Raw genomic sequence first — 24,425 nt, forward strand, 5'->3', positions numbered from 1 at the left:
ACCCGAACTCATGTAGAAACACAGAGTGAGGCAGGCCTAGCTATTCCTATTTCAGGATGGTGAAAATGAGGGTCAGAAAGGGCCCAGAATTAGCCCAAGCTCCTCCAGCTAAGACTGCAGCAGACCCTGAACCAGAGTGGCTGGCCTCATTCTGGCTCCTGCCCATCCCTTACTTCCCAGTACTTTAGAAGTGAATCTCCTTCCTCCCAATTTCTCATCACTTGCTTTCCCCAAGGAATCACCTTTTTTTTTTTTTTTTCACATCAAAAGAACAGGCATGAGGACAGGCATGTGTGCTGTCACAAACTGGATACACAGGCAGAGGGGATTTCTGCTGGAGAAATAACCACACCACCTCCTTCCTCTTTGGAAAGAGACAGGGGAAACAGCTTAAAGAAACCACGGTAGAATGAATCTCACATTCACAAAGCAAAACAAAAGTGTGTAAAATGAAAGAATAACTAGCTGGTGAAATATTTACAGCTTCAAGAAAACACGTGGTTGATACCAAGAAGACGTGACATAACGACTCCACACCCAGGAAAGAAAATGTATCACGTGATGCTATGGACAATGGGGAGAGTTTAAATTTTACTTTTAAACCGAGAGAGAGAGAGAGAGAGAGAGAGAGAGAGAGAGAGAGAGAGAGAGAATGAGAGAGAAAGGTTAGTAGATAGGCAGCCACTGGGACAGGAAAGGGGAGACACATGAACTGGGAAAGCTAAAGAAGTGAAGCAAAAAGGGGAAGAATGATCTCCCAGAGCTGGGAGCAGTGGTGATGGGGTATGGAGGTAGAGTGCAAGGTGAAGGAAGAGGAGGAAGGAGGAGGCAGAAGAGGAGGGGGAGGGAGCTCTTGGTAGAGGAACCAGTCCCTTATTTCAGGAACTGTGTGCTGATAAGGAAGTAGAAGGAGAGTGCCCAAGCTGACTGGCATAGGAGTCTGGCCCTGGCCTAAACATAACCAAGAAGGCCCCAGTGGGCTCCGCTCACTCCAGGGTGAGAGGTACAGCCAGGTCCTGTTGCTGCTGTTGTTGGCCCTGTCTGTTGGCCTGTGTCTGACAGCCATCCTTCTCTTTGGACTTCTTAAAATGGTCCTGGTGTTTTTGTCACAAGTTAGCTCTACGAACAGAGCCTCAGGAGATGCCTGTGTGTAGGAGCTAAGTCCAGCTGCCTGCCAGCTAGAACCCCCCAACTCAGCACTCTCTGACACACAACTAGGAGAAAGCCAGCTTGGGGTCCTCCACTCTGGAAGGCAGATCCATTGAACCTTGGTTGGTGTGTCTGATGCCCCCACCCCATCTCCCTTCTGCCTGCAGTTGGCTGCTCTGAGCTCTTGGCCTGACCCGAGCTGGCAGGCTCTGGCAGAAGCCCAGGTGGTTCGCTCTCTCCCAGGACTTAGTACTGTACTTACTATTGAGGCAGTAGTTCCCACACTCTGCCAGGTGCCAGCATGAAAGAGAAAGGGAGAGTTAGCACTCACAGACATTGTACTCTACATGGCTCACTGGGAACCAGACCAGCCTGCTTCACAAAGCCCTTTTGTGGATCCAGAAGAGAGTGGAGGATGGGTTGCTGCAAGAGCCCCTGGAAGTTTCTTCAGGGCATGACTAGTGTTGTTCCCCCTTGGATTTTATTGCATTTGAGGGTTACTGAGAACTAAGGATAGGATACGTTCATGTTCATCCTAAGCTGCCAAGACTCCACCTTCAACCCACCTTTCTACTATGTCTGGAAAAATGCTTGTGACTATTTTTCAGCATCAGGCTGTGCATAATCAAGGGACAATAAGGCAACCAGTCACACATTCACCCATTGCCCTTTGCAGGATTCTGTAACCAGCCTTCTTGTGATTAACTAAGGGCAGAGTATTCTCCAGAAACCACACCAATAAGGTCCATGACAATGCCCTCAATTTAGTCAGTGCACACAGGCATGCAGGTAAAAAGCCATTCCATTCAAAAACACCAGCTCCAGGCGTGACCATCAAGTCTATTTCCCAACCTTCATGGTTTAAATTTTATTATAAACAAGTTTATATTTAAACCTAACCTTTAGACCTGACCTTTTCTGTGTTCTTTCTTTTGTAGCAATGGCCTGACTCATGTATTAATGAAAATGTCTTGGCATTCCTTCACATCTATGTGCTAAAGCAGGTGCCATCAGGTGGTGTCAGAACTGCCAAAGAAGAACAGCATTCCACATGCAAGTTCCACCCCCAACCCCCACCCGAGAGAATCTCCCACTTGAGAGATTTAGAGTTTTGGGGAAAAAAAGAGTTGAAAAAACAGCTCTTTCTTGCAACACACTCAATTGAAGTTGGACAGAGAGGACCATGAGGATGTCATAGACTCACTATCTCAATATCCAGGAGGCTAGTAGGCAGCACTGCTTCTTGGTACACCTCAGGGCCAGGGAACAATGAGACTGGTCAACTGGTCTACCATCAGGGCAGACTACACGCTTCTGGGGCAGTTTACTTGGTACATAATTCTTTGGTGTATAGGTTGAGAACATCCAATCCCCATAAACTCTAAAGCTTTTTTAATACCAACACCTGGAAAACTGCACACTTGAGGTCATGGCATGGGGTCATACTGAAAAGGTGGGCAAGGTAAAAATGCTGCAGAAAATTGCTTCTCATTTCTACATGAAGGGTATTTATTGGAAACACAAATAACCCTCATATTTAGATTTGGGTCCTTGTCAAGGTATCTCTTTATATGTATGTAAATATTCCAAACTCAAAAAAAAATATACTGTAATTGGAAATGTTTTTGGTCCCAAGAACTCTGGATAAGGTCTATACAACCTAATTTAGAAGCTACAATATATAGAAACAAATAAAAACCTTTGTCTATCCAACTAGACCTGCAACTAACTGAAGATCGGAGTAGCTCAAACACTCTCATTTTTTCAGTGTTTAATGATATACCATCCTATGAAAATAAATTCCCAGCGGTTTGCATGAATCGCAGGTTTTAGTAACAAGTTTTTAAGAATATAGTCTTTAAAAAGTGGGGTTTGTATCTACTGAAGCAGTTTTCTCACATAATGAAACAACAAAAAAAGATTTTTTTTAATCACCCAAATCAGCTCTAGCAATCAATATACGAATCTGCTAAGTTCGGCATAAAATATCCAAGTGCTAAACTTGTGTTAGATCAGCATTGTTCAGGCAGGATGGATCTTTGAAGACCCAGCCTTGCTCAGGAATGTTATGCCTTAGGCTCAGGCCCTGCCTTCAAAGTTGCTGGCTTTGTGGTATGGAGAACAGTTCACTTGCTATGGAGAAATGGCCCCATCTAGTGGCCTGCCTGATTCTGCATCACCCGAGTCCAAGCCCTTACTTGTTTGCTATGGGTTAGGAGGACCCCAAGAAAAACAACTGTGTCCTGTGTCCCAAGGCACTTCAAATACAGCAAAGGTTCTAACAAGTTCCGTGGAAGAGGGAGCTGTTTGCATTGAAAAACCAACAACCCCCCAAAACTCCTATGTAAAAAATTCTACAAGGCTGACTGATGAACAGATCAGAACTTCTGTCTGGGGACAACTGAATGTTGCAAATCCAGAGTCAAATGGTCTTGCGTTACCTTTAGCCTCCTTAGTTGCCACCCATCATCCACCCTGTCTGACCTAAAGTCTTTGTGGCTGTCACGTGAAACCTTGGGATGCATTAACAAAGCACCAGCTTCCACCAAGCCAGGAGCTAAGAATGCCATCAAACAGCATCTGAGACCTAGAACATGAGCTTCCCCATAACCTACCTGTCTAATGTTCCAATGAATTTTCATAATACTTTGAGTTATTACCTTTTCCCCCCTATAACTATAAACACCGGAGGAAGCCATTAGACCATTGGAACAGGGTATTGGAGGCTATCTGAATTTGTGTTCCTGGCAATCTGAGTTTCTGTTCTTGGCAATCTGAGTTTATGAGTAATGCCACTCATATTTGGCTCCAGAATAAACTATTTCTCATTCCATGTAAAGCTAGTACTGTGTGTTGAATTAACAGTGGTTAACTGTTTAACTCAGATTTATCCAAATTTATCTGACCACAGATCCCAGTTCCTGTCTTGTTCATGTGTAAGCATGTGATTGTAAGTTCTGGGGAGGTTGTAAAGGGAGAATGGCGTGAACAAATCAGTCAACAATAGACCTTAAAACCTTTTCTGCCCAGTTTGAAGAGCTGAGCTCTAAAACATGACAACTTACTTAGACACAGGAACCTGGAGGGACTGGGAAACTAGGTATATATGTGTGATGAGAATTCAGAAAAAAAAGGAAAGAAGAGTCCAGTGTGGAAACAGTGCTCTGGGGTTAGCCTTGATGACATCCCGCTTGAGATGAGAAGGGGGTCTCACTATAGTAGTAATACATGAGGTGTTATAGTTTGGTGGGAAAAGATTTTTGAAACAGAGTCTTCAAATCAGCAGTGAGGAGACAAATGAAATCTAGCATTCTGGTTTTGTTGACACCTGAAGTGATGGCTCTAGCAGGGAAAGACCTCTAGCTCTGCCAACATCATGGAGTCTGAAGTGGACACTGGGAGACTTGATTCTGTGTAGCTCCAGATGCTATAGAGGGACCTTGGCTCTTGGATCCTCTCAGAGGCTATGTGGGCACTGTTGCTGCCCCCTCCCACCTCATAGGGAGGACAAAGTGTGTGTGTGTGTGTGTGTGTGTGTGTGTGTGTGTGTGTGTGTGTGTGTGTGTATACATGTGTGTGCATGTACTCCCCATGGTTGTTTCCAGACCTGCACAGGTTTGGAATCTTTTTCTTGTCACATCTTCCTATGACATCAAAAGGTGAGAAGTGTCAGATGTCCTGACTACAGCCCTGAGGAGTGTATGATCTAGGAATGATCTAGAAAACCACCTTCCTGGGGAAGTGCTCTTTAAGTGACTTACTTGAGGTCTCTGGTTCTGGGTATTAATGCAATAGTCTTCTCCTTGCTTAAAATGACTACAAGAATGATAAAAACAGAGGACATGCATGTGATCACAGCACTTGGGAAGCTGAGGCAGGAGTGACAATAATTCAAGGTCACCACCATCAGCTGCTACATAGTGAGTACTAGGCCAGTCAGTACTACAGAGCAAGACCAGGTCTAAAAAAAAAAAAAAAAAAAAAAAAAAAAAAAAAAAAAAAAACAGGCAACAACAAACCAAACTAGTTAAACTTCTGTGGAGAGTGTTTCGAACAGGTTCTTGTTTTGGAGTTTAGTTTTATTATGTCTTAGGAAAAACTCTTTAGCTGTTATATGTAGAAGAATCACCTTACTAAAGGATGCGGGATTCTCTGCAGATGGTTCCCAAGCATTCTTGGTCTTTGAAGCTTTGGATCTGCCCCGATTTACACTGTCTTCCCTCTCTAAGGAATGTGACTACTGCCTATCTCCCCTTTTTTTCCAATCCTTCTAGTGGAGAAGATGCCCAATATCACAGCAAATTGTAGGTCACCATCTACATGTGGGATTACATGCCCACTGTAATCCGAGGAAACTGTCACAGAGCCCCCTTTAATCCTCTCAGGTCATTGGTACAGGAGAGGAGATATGGAACGCAGGCAATCCCTCCTATATACAATCCTTCCTGACATTCACAAAGCAGTATTTTTATTTCAGAGCTAGAGCAACATGCAGAGCAGCTGATGGTTCTTCTAGCCTGCTATGCCAATAAAGTACCACCACCCACTCCCTCAGATCTTGAAGGAGCCCATGCTCTTGCTGAGGTCTGCTCTGCCATTCTGGTGAGATCGATTTCTCACTGGGCATGAGCCTAGAGCCCCAGAGTCACTATGTGAATGTGTTATATCTGATCCAGACAAAGTTCCATATCAGGACACAGGGCCAACAAGATCATAACCTGTCATTTCCTTCTCCCTTTAACCCCCAAAGCTAAGTGTTCACATAAGCCCAGACCCTATAGTATCAGAGGCAAGCTTGATACGTCTATTATGACCCTCCAGACTAGTAGGGACAACACTGAAGGATAAGTCCCCCAAATTTGAGTATTGTTCTTGTATGTGTGTCTGTGTTCATGCTCTCTTTCTCTCTCTCTCTCTCTCTCTGTGTCTCTCTCTGTCTCTACACACACACACACACACACACACACACACACACACACACTTACATGAGTTCATGCTGATATGTGTACAAGTGTGTGGAAGACAGAAGTTGGCATCGGTGTCTTTCTCAGTCACTCTCCATCATTTATTTACTTACTGATTATCTCTTAATTAATTAATTAATTAATTAATTTATTATTTTTGAGACAGGATCTCTCATTGAAGTCAGAGCTCACTGATTCCACAAGAGTAGGTGGCTGTTAAGCCCCAGTATTTTCCTGTACCCAGGTTCCAAGTCCTGGGATTTTATGGCTTGTGCTGTTACACCAGGCTTTTTACATGGGTGCTGGGAGTTGAACTCAGGTCTTGTGTTTACACAGAATGCTTGACCATTTGCCCTGACTCCAAACCCCATTTTCCAAAGGAACAGGCCACTGCTGAAGTAGACACTCCTTCGAATATCACCCATTAGCTCCTTCACAGCATGCTTGTTAGAATTAGAATTTGAGATTGGTAAAGTTACTCTTCTTTGGTTTTCAAAAAAAAAAATCATGTATCATGCTCTGTTAGGCAGACTCCTGAAGTCATTTAAGTGTGAAAAATACTAATCTGTTTGACTAGCAAATTGGCAACTTTCGTATTTTCCATGGCTGATGCAATAATTCCTTTACATCCCATGTACAAAATATCTGCCTGTAAAATTTAGAGTTTTCTTCTTTTGGTAAAAATCAGGCATCTGTAACAAGTGAAAACACGAGAAAGCAAGAACAGAGGAGAGTGTCTTTCCGGAATTCTCTAACTTAATTCTTTCAGGCCTGTTGGCTTCGTCAAAAACTAGTTCTAGGGCAGGTGGGTCATTCTGACATTAGAAATAAGATGGACTATATAGACCAGAATATGGGCATACATGATTGGTACAGATAGGACACTCCTAGATGTCTAGACCATGGCTTCTGCTCCCCTTAAGGAGGTATATGAAGGATCAAGTAGCATCTTTGGTTTGTGGTCCTCCCATCCTTTCAGATGGGACCCATGATGGAAGCTCACGGCACCTACTAGGGAGCTAGCTTATTCTCTCATCAGTAATAACACTATTTATTACTAATAGTGGCAGTCAGAAGACAGCCTTCTGTCTTCTGTTTCCAACATTACTTCATTTAATCTGTCCTGCAGTCCCTGGTGAATGAGGATATTTGAGACCCAAATGGGTTCAGCAGCATGGGATAGAGCACTGGACAGAGGTTGTGTGTACTTTAGCTTGGACAACTAATGCACTGTTCATATTTTTCTACATTTGGGCAGCATTTCTCTTTACCGCCTCCAAAGTTTATCAGTCCATAAGCAGAGGCACTCCTTTGCCAGGGTGTTGTCAGAGTAGCTCAAATGCATAAGTCCTTAAGTCCTTGTTGTGTCCAGGTTAACCTTTTGGAAGACAGCCTATAAGAGGATTCCTAGGGAAGGGTTAGACTAGTGGATGGAGAGGCCCTTTACCTACTCTTACAGAGTTACTTGGGGACTGAATTCTTCTTAAGCAATTATAGTAGCTTATATGATGTAATGGCTACCTGATATGCCACTGAAGTTGGTAATCAAAATGACAAGTTCCTGTATTAATAATTCTCCCTTTAAGAGCACTGCTCTTACCATACTTGGTGACAAAGGTCTGTAATACCAACATCTTGGGAGGTTGAGGCAATAGATATATAAAATCAAGGCCTATCTGGACTATAGATGAGCTCAAGGCTAGCCTAGACAAGTTAGTGAGACATTCTTTCAAAAACAAAAACAAACAAACAAAAAACTACAGAAAGGGCTGAGCGTGTATTTCACTGACAGAGTGCTTGCCGAATGTATGTGTGGTTCTGGGTTCACAAAAAAGAATGGCCCCCATGATCCAGCTTACGGCCTCCATGCCCTCTAGGAAGCCAAGTTAAGACCCCAAAGGTACCTTTCTGGCAGTTCAGGCCCTCGAAGCCCAAGGGACAGTCACACTCATAACCCTCCTTCCTGGGCCGACAGCTGCCTCCGTGGGCACAGGGGGCCCCCACACAGGGGTGAACCGCATTCTCCACGTTCACGCCAGATGTAAAGTCATGCTTCACGTGGATGGTCCGGTCATTCAGGATGATCTTAGGATAGAGAAACACAAAGAAATTCAAGACTGGGGAAAACAAACTTGCAGCTTACCAACCTGAGCTACATATACTGAAGGAGGTTAACAAAAGAAACAAAGTCTGAATGCTGATCTGGTGGTCCTTCAAATAAAGGAGAACTGAAGGGTTGAGTTTGGCACCTGGGGGAAGCTGAGTTGTGATCAGTTACCTCCAAAACCAAAGCATTCCACCCCGCAGGGTCACTCTTTAAGTTAGGAAGTAAACAACTCAAAACGGCTTCAGGAAGTCACTGAAACTGACCAGATATACTAGGGCTCTTCATCCTGAGAGTAGAAGAGCAGTATGGCCTGCTAAGAGACAGACAAGCCAAGCTGCAAAGAAGGCTCTCAGTCTGAGCTGCCTAGCAGCCTGGAAGAAAGGGAGACCAGACAAACTGCATAGAAGAGGGTCAGACCAAACTGAGCCTCTGGGAAAGAAAATCCCAACCTGTGGGTCAGACCAACTGAGCCATCTGTAGGCTGTGCTGTGTGCTTCAGGTTTCTGGAGCTGTCACCCCTGCTGGGGTGGGCTTTGGTGATGCCACTGTTTTTGAGTGATGTCTGCTGCTGTAAGTGAACCCTCACTCATATTCCTGTAAGTTGGCTTCCTGGTATGCTTCCTCCATATACGGTGTGATGTCACCTACACCAGAACCCAGGCCTCACTGATTCTCCTACCCACTCCCCTTGTCTTTCTTCTTCAGCATCTCTTGACTTCCCTCGCTCTCCATACCCTCAAGTTCAGGCTCCCCCTTTGTTCCACTGTGGATATACTTCTGAGGCAAGGAGCCCTGCTCTTTCTTTCCTGACAGATGGCTGTGGGCAAAGTAGTATATTACTGGGAAATGTTACTGGGTTCCTTATCTCCTCCTAACTCTTTAGCCCTTGACTTAGCCTGCCGAATGTCCATGTCCATTGAACTGCTGTTGCTAGCTTTGCAAAACAGAGAGACACAGAAGTACCCTGATGGGACAGCCCTCCCCATTGTGTAGGGTGTTAGGCTAGAGGAGGTGCTTCATGCTGGGAATCTACCTCAATTTCCAAAGATGTACCTCACTCTTGAAGAGTGTTTTGAGGTTGGAGAAAAGCTTCTCCAGGTCCTGAATCTGAGAAGCCACTAGTGAGGAGACTGACCCTTCTCTAATCTCCCTCTTTCATGCTGCAGGTGAAAAATAGAAAACCCAGTATATGTGCTACAACCAATACAAGGCCAGTACTTGTCTCCTGTTGGCACACAGCCGGTGCCTCAGTCACAGGACAGGAAAGACAGCCTTTCCAGAGGGCAGGAGAGAAGGGCTGTGTGCCCAGTGAGCCAAAGGCAAAGCTTGAGGAGGGAGGGTGGTGTGGGTGAGCTTTTTCATACTTAGAACCTACACAAATGTGACCAGTGCCTCTTGTGAAGAACCAAAATCTGACCCAAGATGCCAATGGTATTGTAGTTCAGCAACAAAAGGGCATGTGAGAGCAAGCAAATGTTGGCTGGATTTTCCTGAGCCAGCACTGAGATATGAGGACACACACCAGGGGCCTTTCCCAGAGCACAATCTTCAAATTGTGATGGGACTTCCTTTTAGTGTCACCACTCCCTCATCATTTACTCTCATACTTTGTCATGAGTCCTACCTGGGTCCCCATGACACCTTTTACCACTAACGGGAAACATGATGAGGCTAACCAAGGATCCAAGCTCACTTTTTTTTCAGTGCTGGCAACCCTGCAAGTCTGGGCTTTGTGTCAATCTGCAAGTCTGTAGCCAACAGAACACATCCTCATTACCTGAGGGATCTTGGGCATCCCCAAGAGAAGGAATAGAAAGATATGTGGGAGTGGGATCAGCATCTTCCACTAGCCCAGCAGCTCTTTTATCGTTTACCCTTATGGAATATATCTCTGGAATCTGAGAGCTCCATTTTATGATTGATGAGCAACTGCTCGTGGGTGGGTGGGAATAACAGTTGGCTCTCACATGGAACAAACTACAGAGTAACTCAGAGAACAGCCTAAGCTGAGCTTGCTTCCTGCCTCTGCTTGCCCCTTTCCTGGTTACACAAGTGTCTGTGGCATCCTGGTGTCAGTTATCTCTCCTGAGAGCACTAGGAAAGTTTGGGAATTTCTGCTGAAAAAGACAATCCACCGTGACATCATAGAATCACTCTGTACTGAACAGGTGTGTGGAAAATTAGCCTATATAGTCATTAAAAATAAATCATAACCATTTCAGCATTTTCTCAAACCATCTTTCTGAGGTACAGCAGATAACTGATTACAACCCTTAACACTGCATACAGTCAGAGTGATATCAAGCACAAGAAAGTGAAGTTGTACCTTCTGGATGCTCCCACTAAATGGATGGAGGATGCCCGAGTTTTTCTTGACATCATCGTAGTTTGGGACTCCGCCAATAAAAATATCTGTGTTACACTTAATCTGGGTGAAGCCTCCCTGCCAAGACATAAAAAACAGCAAGCATCAGACTAACTTTAGGACAGATAGTTGCAACAGCCTCAAGAGCCATCATAGAAACCTGGCTGCATATTGGCTGGACCTTCATACTGTTTTATGTGGTAACTGAACACATGTACTTAAAGCTCTGTTTCATTGTGTGTATAGGATCATAATATAATATCTGAATCCCAGGTATATTATAATGCATGCACAGACTACATCACTATCTACTGGTGAGCAGTGCTCATACTCCACCCTCAGGAAAATGGTCTCAACAGATAACAGTGGTCTGGTCCACACCAATGTTTGAGAGAAACAAATGTGTCCTTACCTCTGCCATCCCCTCTACTACCTTCTGCTTGTCCACCTGTAAGATACCATTCTTTGCTGTTCGAGACACACGCAGCTCATGCCATTGGCCGAGGGTGAGGGGATCCTCACTCCTGTCAAAGAAAATGTGATGTTAACATTCTATGTTCACGTGACTGGAAGAGGAAACCCAGATGACTGGCACAGTATTTTTGGGTGTCTTTCTAAGGAGTTTCTGAGAGATAAGACAGCCTTCACCAACACACATAGACATTACCAGAACTTGCATCACCAGTGTTCTGGCTCTTGGCTCTTTGGACTCAGACTGGAACTTGTGCCATGAACTCTCCTATAGGCTTGGACAGAACTACATCATAGACTCTTCTTGGCTTCCAGCTTCCCTGAAGGAAACTGTGGAATGCTTTAGTCCAATGATCACAAGACAAATGTTTTCCGGCATTTCTACCTATTTCCCCATTGGTTCTGTTTCTCTGGAGAAACAGAAGGTGAGTCAGTGTGCCATGGGCGCAGCTGCGATGAAATGGATGCCAACTTCAGACACCCACCTGTATTAGTGACTTTTCAGGTTGCTATGCTCAAATACCCAACAAGAAATAGCTGAATGGAAGGAGGGTTTGTTTTGCAGTTACATAAAAGATATCAAGTCCTAGTGGAGATGGACTAGGTCATCTGACATCCCTCAGTGAATGACTGTGACATGGAAGAGTAAGCCAGACCAACCTTTTCCTCCACAAGTTGTTTTCCATCATGGTGTTTTGTCACAGCAATAGAAAGCAAACCAGGACACATAGCAAGCATACTTACCAACTGACCCATCTTGTGAGTCCCATTGGTGTTTTTGAGACAAGGTCTTGCTATGTAATCTCACTGGCCTGGGACTTATCTGTGTAAACCAGGCTAGCCTCATACTCACATAGTTCTGCCTGCCCCTGCCTCTTGTGTGCTAGGATTATAGATGTGCACCACCATCCCTGGCTCATTTTGAAAATTTTCATAATAGAATATTTGGGAAAAGATGCTCTGGCTTGATTTGAAAATGCCCCCCCCAATATCATGTATTAAGAAACTTAATCCCCAGTTCAACACTGAGAGTTGCAAACATTGAGAGAAGACTAATTAGGTGATACGGCCTTTGCCTCATGAGTGGATTAATGTCATAATCACTGGGGCTTTTTCATAAAAGTCTCGATTTCAGGCCCCTCCTTCCTGCACACTCCTGCAGATGTGTCCTCATAGTCATCTATCTCCTCTCTTGGGGTGACTCAGGAAGGCCATTGCCAGGATTTGATCTAGGATTTCCTAGGCTCCTTAAGTTTCTGCTCTTCACACATTCTTCCTGTTCCCCACAGTCTGTTAGAGCAGCACAGAAAGATTCCAGACAAGGAGAGACAGTCTGTGTTCACTAGTGCTTTGAGTGGGGTGGTGGCGATGGCCCTAAAAGTTCAGTTACTAAGTCAGGGTGGGAGCACTTGATTCTGAAATGATACCTGCGGGAGTTTCCCGCATTACTTTTTAGAGTGAGGTGTACTGAAAGAATATAATTATTGCATTTCTATTTCTAACAATGTCTAGCTCCTGGCCTTCACTGAACCTCCCAATTACCTTTTGGTCCTGTATCATCTTTAGAAAACTACGAGGAATACCAATGACATGATTATTAAAGGGTCAGCACCCCCTAATTTGATTCCTCTGCTCCAGCAAATGCTTTTGTGATTTGTCCTTAGCAATTAGAATTTAATCACCTTGGCTAAATCAATATGCAATAAAGAAACAAGCAGGCCTTTTTAAGTGGTCTATTTCCATAATGACTAACAGCACGCTTGTCATGTTCCTGTCCTGCAGAGGTCACTGGCTGTCAATCCAATACCTTCTTCTGCACAGTTATATTGATCAGAGCCATAGAGAGCTCATTCCAATTGTCTTGATGTTTGAATCAAGCTCATAATTATTTTGACCACAATACCCTTTTCCTAAAATTAAAATGACTTGGCCAATTCCATAATTTCTTACGCTTCAGGCTTTCACCAAATGTCCTTAATTAAGTGGGGATTCTTTGAAATTTCAAAACAAATAACTTCCCAAGGGGCATGTAAAATACTAATAGTGATCCCTGCTGTCAGGCTGCATGGAACAGGGGTGGGATGGGAGGCCAATGGTGGTTTAATTTCTGGTAAGTCTTGTCTTATTTTCACTCAGGACTCAAGAATTTTTTCTCTTATCAGCTTCCCTGACAGATAAGAAAAGGATAACTCACACTGAAAAAGAAAACCCCAAACTCTAAAATACCACTTATTGAAAATTGGCATAGACATTTGAAAAAGAAATGTTGGACATCTTAGGATCTAGCTGCCAGTGACCGCAAACTGGGATCTGCTGCTGCAGAAGGGTTAGTGTGCAGGGCATGCCTGTGCTTCTAGATCTTGAGGTCATTCTTTACCTGAAGGGTTGATTCAAAGTGCAAGGTGATTACCAAGGTGTCTTCCTCTCTAAACTTGACATATAGTTCTAAGTGAATTGCTTATGCTGTTTTGCATAATCATATGTAAATTGAATCAATTAAATACCCACAAAAGTTGTCTTGAGATATAGGATGTTTTACATCACTAGAGGGAAGAAAACGTTTGTCCCTTCCCCAGGGTGGGGGGTGTTAAATGATGTAGAAACTCAGCCACAAGGACAAAACAAAAATTCTTTTGACCAACAGTTGAAACATAATGGAGATAGCATTTCCCATTAGCCATTAAAAAAATAGTCATTAGTTTAGGGAAATGAGTGGTGTTAAAATCTCCCACACATGCCATCTAAAAATGCCAGGCTAGCAATATGAACAACCACTGAATACAGCCACAGTTTCCTTGGAAGTAACAACAGACTGAAAGCCCATGGCAGGGCTTAATCAAAGTCCCAGGCAGTTTCAAACAAAGAATTAGACAAACATAGCAGTGGTGACCTCTATTAGGGGTCCTTAAGCTTGAAGGTTAAAAGTACTCTAAAAGAAGCATAGTAAGAGGTCATGCTGTCACACTGACATCTAAATACTTATGTTTGCACCCACAGACCTCAGCTGCTCTCAACATTGGTCAGAAAAACTTGTTCTACAGTGTGCAGTAGTCAATGGAAAGATGCATAACTGACCAAAGTTCTGAGGAGAAGATAAGTGATTAGTCTAAACAGGCACCTATATCATTCTTATTCCCACCCCCACTCACCCACCCCGCCACTAGGGCTCTGGGACCAGTAAAGAGGAGGAGGCAGAAAGAATTTAAGAGCCAGAGGATAGGGAAGAATGCTACAGTATGCTGTCTTCTGGACTTCATGTGGCTATGGCAAGTGTCTACTCAACAAAAGCTGTAGTTACCAGCACAAGATCAAGCCTGCAAAGATTCTGGCAAAGATGTGGAGGACGATCTCCAGCTCCAAGCCTCATCAAGGAGCTATTGGCAGTTGGCAGTTAGTGGGAGAGGGAGAGTCATTCTTTCTGTAGGGTGTGGCCATGGTAGGATTCCCAGGACCCAGTAGATAGTCCTCCATCCACATTATATAGGTAGCACTAATGGGACTTAGTGAGTTACTAAAAAATAAAAAGGATATGAAGTTGGGATGGAAATGTGTTGGGAAGAACTAAAAGTGTAAACAGCAGAGTAGATATGATTATATTTCACTGCATATATGTATATAATTCTCAAGAATAAAGAAAAATAACTTCATAGTTTAAAAATAAATAAAACACAAATTTTATTTTTGAGGTAGGAAGACATAAACAAAAACATTCGTATCTACCAAACAAGTCTCCAAGGCACTCAAGGGGCCATGGAACCACTGTAGAGGAATAACAGATCTTTGAAGGTATTTAATAGTTCAGACTAGATAACAAAATGAAAGTTTTGGCTGTTCCAACCAATCTGGCAAGGATGATCAAATGCTTAACAAGTCTCCTTTTCTGTCACTCTACTGAAACTCTCATATGTCAGCATTTGTGGAGACACTGTCTGGACCCTTCATAGGAAGTGAGCACGTAAGACAATCGCCAAGTTGTGAGTTACAACCAGGGAAGTAGTTTAAGAGGAAAGGTGGAATTTGATCTTTCTGGCATATATGTATATGTTGTGCATTGTGTGTGCATGTGTTTGTGTGTGTGGATGCCCGTGCATATTGAGGCTGGGGGTTGACATCAGGTATGTTCCTCAAGCACTATCTGGCTTGCTTTTAGAGACTGGCTGGCCAGTGAGTTCTGAGGACCTACCTGTTTGCTCCCAAGTGTTGAACTTTCAGTTGTGTGTTGCTGCTCCTGGCTTTTGCCACGGGTGCTGGAGGTCTGACCTCAGGTCCCCATTCCAGTGCAGCAAACACTTTAATGGTGGAATCATCTCTCTCTAGACCTATGAATACTTTTTCATAGTCAACATTTACTTGTTGAATGCCCAGCATATGCTGCTCTGTGTGTGGTGGGGACTGGTTGTAGTTCCCTGGGTGGCTGACTACTGATGGTATTGCATTCCCTCAGGGAAAAATGGAGGCAGATTGCTACCATAGGAAGCAAATAGATTTTCCAGCATCTGAAGCTGGGAATTAATGCCTGTTTGATAGGTATTTTGTGAAAGGAAGCAAGGGGGAAGGAAGAAGGGAAGGAGGGAGGGAGGGGGGAGAGAGAGGGAGACAGAATTCTACAGGTGGTCTGGAATAGTTTGGAAGCAGGACAGGCTTCCACAGATGCTGGCAAGGAGTAAACAGGAAGAGGGTGGTGGGTAGCAATTTAGTGGTCACAGTGGTGGCTGTGGCTTTGGAGAGGAGGAAGTTGCACAAGGCTTTGGCCCTCACCTGAGAACTCCAGTCCCAGAACCACAGTCGAAGCGGAATTCCACGTGGCCCCCAGCCATATTGATGGACAGGAAGTCCTTGCTGCCCGTGTCATAGCTGTACAAGAGGACACCATCCGCCGAGTCTGGCCTAAATGTGATCTCGAACTCCGTAAAAGAAAGATAGTGCTGGGGCTCCAGGGGCCAAGGTGTGGCAGCATAGGACCTCAATGACTCTCTGAATTGAGGGATCATCAGGGCAAATGCTGAAAGACAAGCAGAGTATTAGAGAAGCCGGTGTGGCTGTCCCAGACCATCCAATTGCCTTCATGGAGCTGTGCTGTTTGTGCAGGGCCTTATCTACATCTCCTAGTTGCTCTGTGAGTGGCAGATGGTGTGGCTGAGTTCTGCCAGGGGAGTGTGGGTTGAATATCAAGGTCCCTAAGCCTTCCTTCTTTCCCTGGTGCTTATCTCTTCTCCTACAATGCTTGTTAGACAAAGGAAATAGAGACGTTGCTCCCTGTATGAGTTCATGGAGCAGAACAACCTCTAACACTAATGACCTGAGGTGACATAGCAGTCGAGCAAGAATCAGCTCCTCTTACGAGAGGTTAAAGAAACCTAAGATGTCCCTGGCTAGCCCTGGCTTAATTACACTCTTCCACAGACATTTAAGCAGGTAGTGAAAACATTTTCCCCTGTGTAGTATCTTAGTTTCAAACTTGAACCATTCATCATAAATTTGACTTCTTGTGTAATCTTAGCTCTGATTTTATTCTCTTTTGTTTTAAATTTTTTGAGTTCTGGAAAAATTAAAGCAGGTTCAAGCCTTCATTTTTCCCCCCAAAATCTTTAAAAATTTCAGTTGTTTCTGAATATTTGTATGTACATATTGTGTGCTGTTGTATATTACATGAATATGTCCATACACATCTGCATACATGTGTGTATTTATATGATACAGTATAGAAAGATCAGAGGAAAGAAGTGAAAACAGGAGCATGTTTGTCTTGGTATTGATTTGTGTGCACACTTTCCCAATATTTTCTTGGAAACTCGGATGTTACAAAGAACGTGAGATTTTAATACACTTAAGTCAGTCTTATACAAACCACACCAGTGCAGGCTTTCCAGGTGCTAAAGGAAGACCAGAGGAGCCAGCTCATGCTTGGCTTATTGAAAGGAACGTATTTGTGGTTGGTTTAAAACTTTGGCCTTCTGAGACTCTCCATCCCTCCCAGCAAAGCAACCTGGGCCCTGTAAGAACATGCAGGACCTTGCTGGATGGGCACTGATGGAATGTTACATCCACATGCATCAACACACAGCCAGAGCCCACCATCTCACCATCTTCACAATGTCGCCCTCTGAACCCCAGGGGACAGAGGCAGATGTAGGAGTCAGCTTTGATGGCTGCACAGGTTCCTCCGTTGATGCAGGAGGCCTCGTCACAGATCCCACTGCTGCATTCCCCTGAACAGAGTGAGAGTCACAAAGCCAGGTCATCAGGTGCCCACCCAGGGATATACAGCTGACCCCAGTCCTCCTGTCCACCCTTGCATAACGAACCAGTTCTCAGCAGAGGGGAGCCTGCTCTTCTTCACTTTCATCTCATGCTGACTTGTCCCCAGAAGAGCTAGAGACTTTTTCAGACATGATGGACACAATAAATCAAAGGATACATTTTATAACCACCGAGGGGGATGATGGAACTGTTCCTGCCTTTAATCCATCTCTGTTGTTCCCGAAAGTGGGAAGGACAGCCACCCCACCCCTCATCACCACAGTGCTTATGTTAACAGCATCCTGATCGTGTGACCCCAATTAGCTTAAGTGCTGCTGCCTCGAGTGTTCAAAGCTCAGCCTCGAAAGGCAAGCCTGGAAACAGAAGAGCTCCATCACTGAGCATCTCTTCTGGGGCAGAGGGAGGGGGAGGTGCCAGGGTGCCTTGGTACATGCTCCAGAACTCTGTTTCTCCTTCCACAGTCAGTCTCAAGAGGGACAGAAAGGTGTGTCATAGTAGAGGGCACTACGGGTTCATCTTTGTGTCACAGGATGTGAGTGTGTGTGTGTGTGTGTGTGTGTGCGTGCGTGTGTGTGTGTGTGTGTGTGTGTGTGTGTGTGTGTGTACGTGCACACATTTGTGTGTGAAAGAGAGAAGATACAGAAGGGAGAGAAAGAGAGAGAGAGAGAGAGAGAGAGAGAGAGAGAGAGAGAGAGAGAGAGAGAGAGAGAGAGAGAGAGAGAGTCTTTTTATCAATCAAGCAGAGTATTCTGGAAGAACTACTTTGTCATTTTTGCAGGTATCACCTGACATAGAAACTCACTGACTTGCTCTGGCTGCCTGTCTCCTGCATGCCTCATCACAGTCTCTTCACAAACACTAGGTGAATACAAACCACTTTTTCCAGGGAGGAGGGCAAAGGGCATGTATCTGCCAGGGATAGAAAGGGTCCAGCCATGCTGTTTGCCAGTGTTCTGTCATACTTAACCTGATTTGGTAGCCAACTACCAAGAGATAAACAGACCCCCTTGATCTGGCCATGTCACCCTAGCAGGGCCAGTCCCATTCTTATTCCCGGACCATAAAGACTGCCTGGGAGGAGGTAGACAGGGCTGTGTGCTCAGTTTTCTCATGGGACTGGGACGAGAAGACCAACTTCAGGTGGCGAAAACAATTAAAAAAAAAACCCTGGCTGGTGGAATACCCTGGTGGACTGATCTCTGAGAATTCCAGCTGCTAGCCACTGGGAAGTAAAACTGACTGAAGTCTCCTTTTGGTCTCAGCTCTGAAAACATGGCCCCCAGCAAGTGTCCAAAGACACCAGCTTTGGTGTGAACACTGGTTCCAGGGGAGGATTGAAGTCTGAAGTTATTTCAGTTTCACAGGGAGGAGAGTAATATTCAAATCTTTTTGCAATGCAACTTTTTAAAGAGGAGGGAATAGAAGTGGGGCATGAAAGTCAGCTTCCTTGAGGACTTCCATGAGGCTGCTCTGTTAATAGCATCCAAGGTTTCTGATGGGGGGGCAGGGAGGGAGAAAGGAAGAAATCCCATGGGAAAGGTGAATGTGGACCAGAGAGGACCACAGCAGCAGAAACAGAGGTTGTGAGGAATCAGAAAGAGAAGAAGAAAGGTTTTGTTATGGAGCCTGGGGGTTGGGGCTACAGAGCAGCCAGCTCACTCTCAAAGAGGAAAGAAGTGAAGGGCTGTGAGAAGAGCAGAAGAGGAGTCCCCTCTGGTGCCACTTAAACTTAAAGACACCGTGGACATGCCATTGGTAGAGTTGGACTTCAAGAGAGAGCTTCCCTGAGTTCCTGAAGGTGTTAATGGTAGGCCTATGCCTAGGATGGTAGAAGACATGAACTGAGAGTGGAGTCCAGGAGCACCCTGAACACCCTGGTTATTATGAACAGGAGCTACTGATAAAAGAATATCACGTTATAGACAGAGCTCTATCTCCCAAATACACAGGCTGAAGACCTAACTCTCAACATGACTGTGTTTGAGAGTAAGACCCCTAATATTACATGAGATCATAAGAGGGAGGCACTAATCTCGTCTGACCTATGTCCTTAGGAGAGAAAATCTGGACACCTGAGAAACAAGGGGTGTGCACACAGAGGAAAGACCGATCATGTGTGGGAGAGGTGAGAAGATAGTTGGCCATTTACAAGTCAAGGGAAAAGACCTAGGAGAAACCAACCCCTGTGTACCTGGACATTGATCTCTCAGCTCTTTCAACCGTGAGGAATGGATTTCTGTTTAACTCACATAGTCCATGATGTTTCACTGTCATGTGTCTAGCAGACTCAGGCAGCCCCTGAAGGAAATGGCTCACCCTGCTGCTTTTCAGGGTTGGACAGATGTTCTTGTTGCTATAAACCAACCCCAGCTCTGCTGTCACCCAAGAGAAGTACCTCAGTCTGCCAGCCCCTATTATCCATCTATATAGTGGCTACAATGATATTTTCTCCCCTCTAAAATTAGGGTAAATGAGAGTGTAGACAAGAAAGTATTGGACACTATGGTCAAGAATTAGATTTTTTTCTAGGTCTAGAGAGATAACTTAGTGGCTGAGAGCACTTGCTGTTCTTGCAGAGGACCAGGTTCCATCACCAGTACCCACATGGTGGCTCACAACCACCTGTAACCCCAGTTCCAGAGGATCCACACCCTCTTCTGGCTTCAGTGGATACCAGGCACACATAGCACATACACACATGCATGCCATCATGGATGCATCAGGGTGAAAGGTCAAAGTGCATATTCTCTGTCCAATGAGCTCAGGTTAAGATGGTTGCAAGGCACAGCAAGTTTGGCCTGAGGATGGATAAGATCACAGAGCACAAACTTGGGCTCATCACTCCTGAAGCCCTGTATGAACCAGTTGTCCTATTACTCACCCCAACCAGAAAGGAAGCCCCCAGGTTCAGTCGAGCCCCTGGGCACTCACCTACATCAGCCCCATTTAGGGCCTTTCCCAGTGGCCAGGGCCTCATGTCAATCCTCTTCCCATTAACAGCAAGTGACTGCACACAGCCTTGGAAGCCACGGTTTGTCCCTGTTGCTCTCACCAGCCAGTAAGCACTGGGAGCGCCACCAAGGTACAGAGGTGTCCGGAAGGTAATTTTACTGTACTGGCCCTTTAAGAAAAATGAAAACTTTATCTCACCTTAAAAATAGAAAAAGAAAAAAGAAAAAAAGAAAAAAAACCCAAAACTCAATAGATTGCATTGAGGGGGATGGCTAAGCTGTAGATTAAAACCATAGGGATTCCTTTATCTGGGTTTGTCTTTAGGACATGGCCCTGTTGGGTAATGAAATCCATAGTTATTGACTACTGTAGTCAACTCACTGACTCCTTAGAGGGCTGCACTTCCAGAAACAGTGGTTTTGGAATGGCTGCAAAGGAAGGAAAGAGGTCAGATCCAAGCCAACCTAGTCGGCTCTGAAGCAGGCTGGCATCCAAACACAACAGCCCTCTTTCCAGTCCTCACACCAATCCCCTGTGTATCTTGGATGGGTCACAAGGCTATTCTGTGCATCTAAAGGTGGCAGAGCATGCGGGGGAACATCTGCCTGAACATCTGCCCTTTCACAGTCCCAGCCGCCTTCACGTTAGTACTGTAAGAAGAACTGTTGCTGGGAAGTATCCAACAAGTTGTATTATAAAGTATCTTGAAGGCCAGGCGTTGGTGACTCATGCCTTTAATCCCAGCACTCCGGAGGAAGAAGCAGGCAGATCTCTGTGAGTTTTAAGCCAGCCTGGTCTACAAAGTATCTTGAAATTTGCTCATGGGTTTGATTCTTTTTATTATTATTTTTAAGTGTTACCTTGAGTCAGGGAAGCCTCTAACAAACCAGCAGTCTGAATTGTAAATTTGGAGGTTACACCGTACAGGGCTGACCATGAAATGGGAGGAAATTAAGACAATCCTGGTTGTTTTTGTGTGTGGTCTATAAACATCTCATTAATCTAGGTTAAATGATAAATGTGGGAGCTGGGAGAAGGTGCAGCCCTAGAACTTATAAAATGTTCCAAATCAGTCCCTGACTATAATATGTATCCTCAAAGTGGTTGCTTCCTGTAAGTGGGAATCTAATCACCGTTTGATCTCTGCCAATGACCAGGTAAGAAGTACACGTAAATAGTACTCAGAAGGTTTTAAGCATTGTCCTCTACAAGCCGCTTCCATCACATGAATCAAATACTCTCTTGGCTTGTTCTGTCCAGATTCCCAGAAGTCAATTCTGGAACCCACGCTCACTGTTCTGTTCTGGATTTGTTCCCTGCCCTGGGCCACAGAAGGGTGCCTAAATCTCAGTACTGTTTCCTAGGACATAAGTGGGCAAAGAGGGTGAGTTTGGTCAGGACCTTGGCCTATAGCTCCTTGGAGTATGATCTGATTGTCTGTGCATGTGAGTGCCCTGGGTCCCTTGTGGTAGCCTTTAACAGATTGGGGTAGCTCTGATGCACAGATGTTGCTCCCTAGCTCCTGGAACCAGGTGGAAACCATACTGGGAAGAATCATGGGGGATTCTCAGTCTTGCCAACTCCTTCTCCCCTGCCCAACTTCTCTAAAACTGGTCTCCCCACCTGGGAACACTTTCTAAAAACACCGTATGCACAGGACTTCACCTTGGGCTTGTTTCTGGGGAGCCAGCTTAAAATAGAATTACTGTCTCCTGACAATCGTTATTACGCAGTCCACAGCTGACATCACATGCTCTTTGCAGTTCATTTCTATATCTGATAAAGTCATAGGATACTGGGATCAGAAAAATATGAAACCTTATATAATACAGGTTCCCACTGGTTACTGAATTCTTCTTTTTTTTTTCCTTTTCAATTCTTGATTTAATTTTTTTAATTTATTTTACATACCAACCACAGTTTCCCCTCGCTCCTCTCCTCCCACTCCCTCCCTCCAGGTTGCTGGATTCTATGCATATCTCTTTTAGCAGTTTACACATGCTACTCTTTTAATACCTGTTGCTGAGACAGTCTGCTATACCTGGAAGACTGACTCCCTGAGGCTCTCCCAGAAGGCTGAGCTAGGCCAAAAAAAAAAATTCGCTATCCTGCCTTCCTCTTTCCTGATCCAAGCTAACAAAGCTCCACTGAGTCAACCAATCACTGAAGACATTGCAGGTCAACTTCCTGCTTGAGTGGCAGCCTTGGAACATGCTCTTATCTCTTAGAATGTCCTCATATTCTTTCTGCAGGCTCGAGCACTTCAGAACCACTGAAACAGAAATGGCTACTTCTCTAGATGCTACATCTCCATTCATGCAGATGTGTTCATCCTTAACTCACCAGGGCTACTAAGTGACCTTATTTGCCAATCTTTAATTAAAAAAAAAAAAAAAACAAGCAACAACAACAAGCAAACAAAACCCAAAAAACTCCTTGCGTTCAACCATCCTATTGTCACGGTAGTACTTTGCACTCTAGATTGAAGTGTCTTTATTCTTATCAAAATTCATTTGATCATTTCATGCTATTGCATTAGAATCAATTATCCTGCCCCTTTTTCCTCTTTAGCAATGAGCATAAGCAATCTCTGGGTACTAAAATTCACTAGAGTTGGATCCTCATTCCTTTTGACCCAAATCAATAAGACTTTCAGGGATGGACATTTATTCATCATGCTTTGTTTGTAGCACAGCAAGGACCTGGTAGTGGGGAGGATGCTTAGACAAGGCACAAAGTTGCCCTCGCTGCCCTTTCCTTTGGAGAATATAGAGACCTTGGTGATTGTAACTCTAGACTTGGCTCCTTGCCAGGCGCTAGTTCACACACTTTGTTCTAAAAGATAATCTTCAAATTACTGTGTGCATAATAGGTATGTGAGTACCTCAGTGACCTGCAGAGTGACACAAGAGGTAACTAGCTTACCTCCTCCAACAATGATGCATCCCAGTAAGGATAAATGGATTATCCCTGTATATGGAGCCAGGCAATCCAGCTCTTTCGAGGCTATCTGCTAAAGCCACAAGATCATAACACTCATCCATACCTTCCTTTGTATCTGATGCTAATGATGGGTTCTTTGCTTCCCATATGGGCTTTCTTGACCTCTGGCTTGGATAATCTTGTGCAGAGATAACTATGCCATGCACACATGTTTTGTGCACCCACGGCATTGTACCCACAAGTTCAAGGCATCTCCCCAGTAGGGGTGTATGGAAGGTGTGTATGGAAGCTCAAATGGGCAAAGCTGTGGGGACCCCACCACAACTCTACTGTGTGCCCTATAAAAATTCAGCCTCCCAGAGTTTTCCAGAGCCAACTTGTTCCCTGTACTTTCTGCAGCAGCCTCCTCTTGAGGATCAGATGAGGGCATGGAATCACACTCACCTGGGACTGGCCTGTCACTGGGGTGCCATTATTCAACTGCAGCAGCCCATTCATCCCATCTCTGTATAGTGTCACTGTGTGCCATGCTCCAAGTTTGATTTTGGTCTCACTTACGATGACAGCAATCCCAGTTCCACAATTAAACCTGGGGGTGAGGGGAAGCAAAGGAAGATTCTAGAAAAACCAACTCATGTTTTCAGACTCTAGATCATCACTTCTAGGACAATGGCTCCTCTCTGGTTTTGGGGTGTGCTTGTGTGTGAGGGGGATACAAAGGTTCACACTGCGTGTCTTTCTCAATTGCTGTCCATCTTTTGATACAGGGTCTCTCTTTTTTGTGACCTCACCATGGCCTCATCCTCTCAGTCACTCAGAAGCAGATGGGGTGTAGGACCCTTCGTCTCTTCTCCAGAGACAGCAGAAGCTCGAAGTCCATGTGAGTACAATGCTTTTGAGCATCATTCTGTTTCCTGGTGCTTCTCTGAGGAATCTCCTTGATTCTCAAATGATAGATCTTATGACATTAATAAAATGTAAAAATGGAATCTTCATGTGAGTTCTGGGAAGTAAGCTACCCTGCCATCTGTGACCAGGGCCCCCAAACAGGTGAGGTTTCCACAGGAGACTCTCACTCAAGCCTAGGCATAGAAAAGAGGAGATACACACTGAGATGGCTACAGTATTCCGGTTCTCTCCCAATGTCCCTGTAGCCCAGGGAAGGAGTGAGTACTATACCTGACAGGGAAAGTTTGGGTACTTTTCTGTTGAC

At 44.6% G+C, this 24,425-nt stretch overlaps 1 protein-coding gene across 3 annotated transcripts in view; it reads right to left on the minus strand.

Moving 5' to 3' along the window:
- Positions 1-24,425, minus strand: part of Egflam (EGF like, fibronectin type III and laminin G domains) — a 163,970-nt gene that overhangs the window by 14,172 nt on the left and 125,373 nt on the right. For 2 of the 3 annotated variants that reach the window (XM_035440594.1, XM_035440595.1), the window contains 8 exons: positions 23,657-23,801; positions 20,249-20,438; positions 17,140-17,265; positions 15,815-16,058; positions 10,998-11,109; positions 10,547-10,663; positions 8,018-8,198; positions 1,412-1,435 (listed from right to left, as the gene is read on the minus strand). In XM_035440594.1, the coding sequence (XP_035296485.1) occupies positions 1,412-1,435; positions 8,018-8,198; positions 10,547-10,663; positions 10,998-11,109; positions 15,815-16,058; positions 17,140-17,265; positions 20,249-20,438; positions 23,657-23,801 (1,139 nt within the window). The remainder of the gene's footprint in view (positions 1-1,411; positions 1,436-8,017; positions 8,199-10,546; positions 10,664-10,997; positions 11,110-15,814; positions 16,059-17,139; positions 17,266-20,248; positions 20,439-23,656; positions 23,802-24,425) is intronic. The other variant, XM_027401335.2, reaches the window with a different exon arrangement.

Source organism: Cricetulus griseus, chromosome 2 (assembly GCF_003668045.3).
Source record: "Cricetulus griseus strain 17A/GY chromosome 2, alternate assembly CriGri-PICRH-1.0, whole genome shotgun sequence".
Taxonomy (NCBI): Eukaryota; Metazoa; Chordata; class Mammalia; order Rodentia; family Cricetidae; genus Cricetulus; species Cricetulus griseus.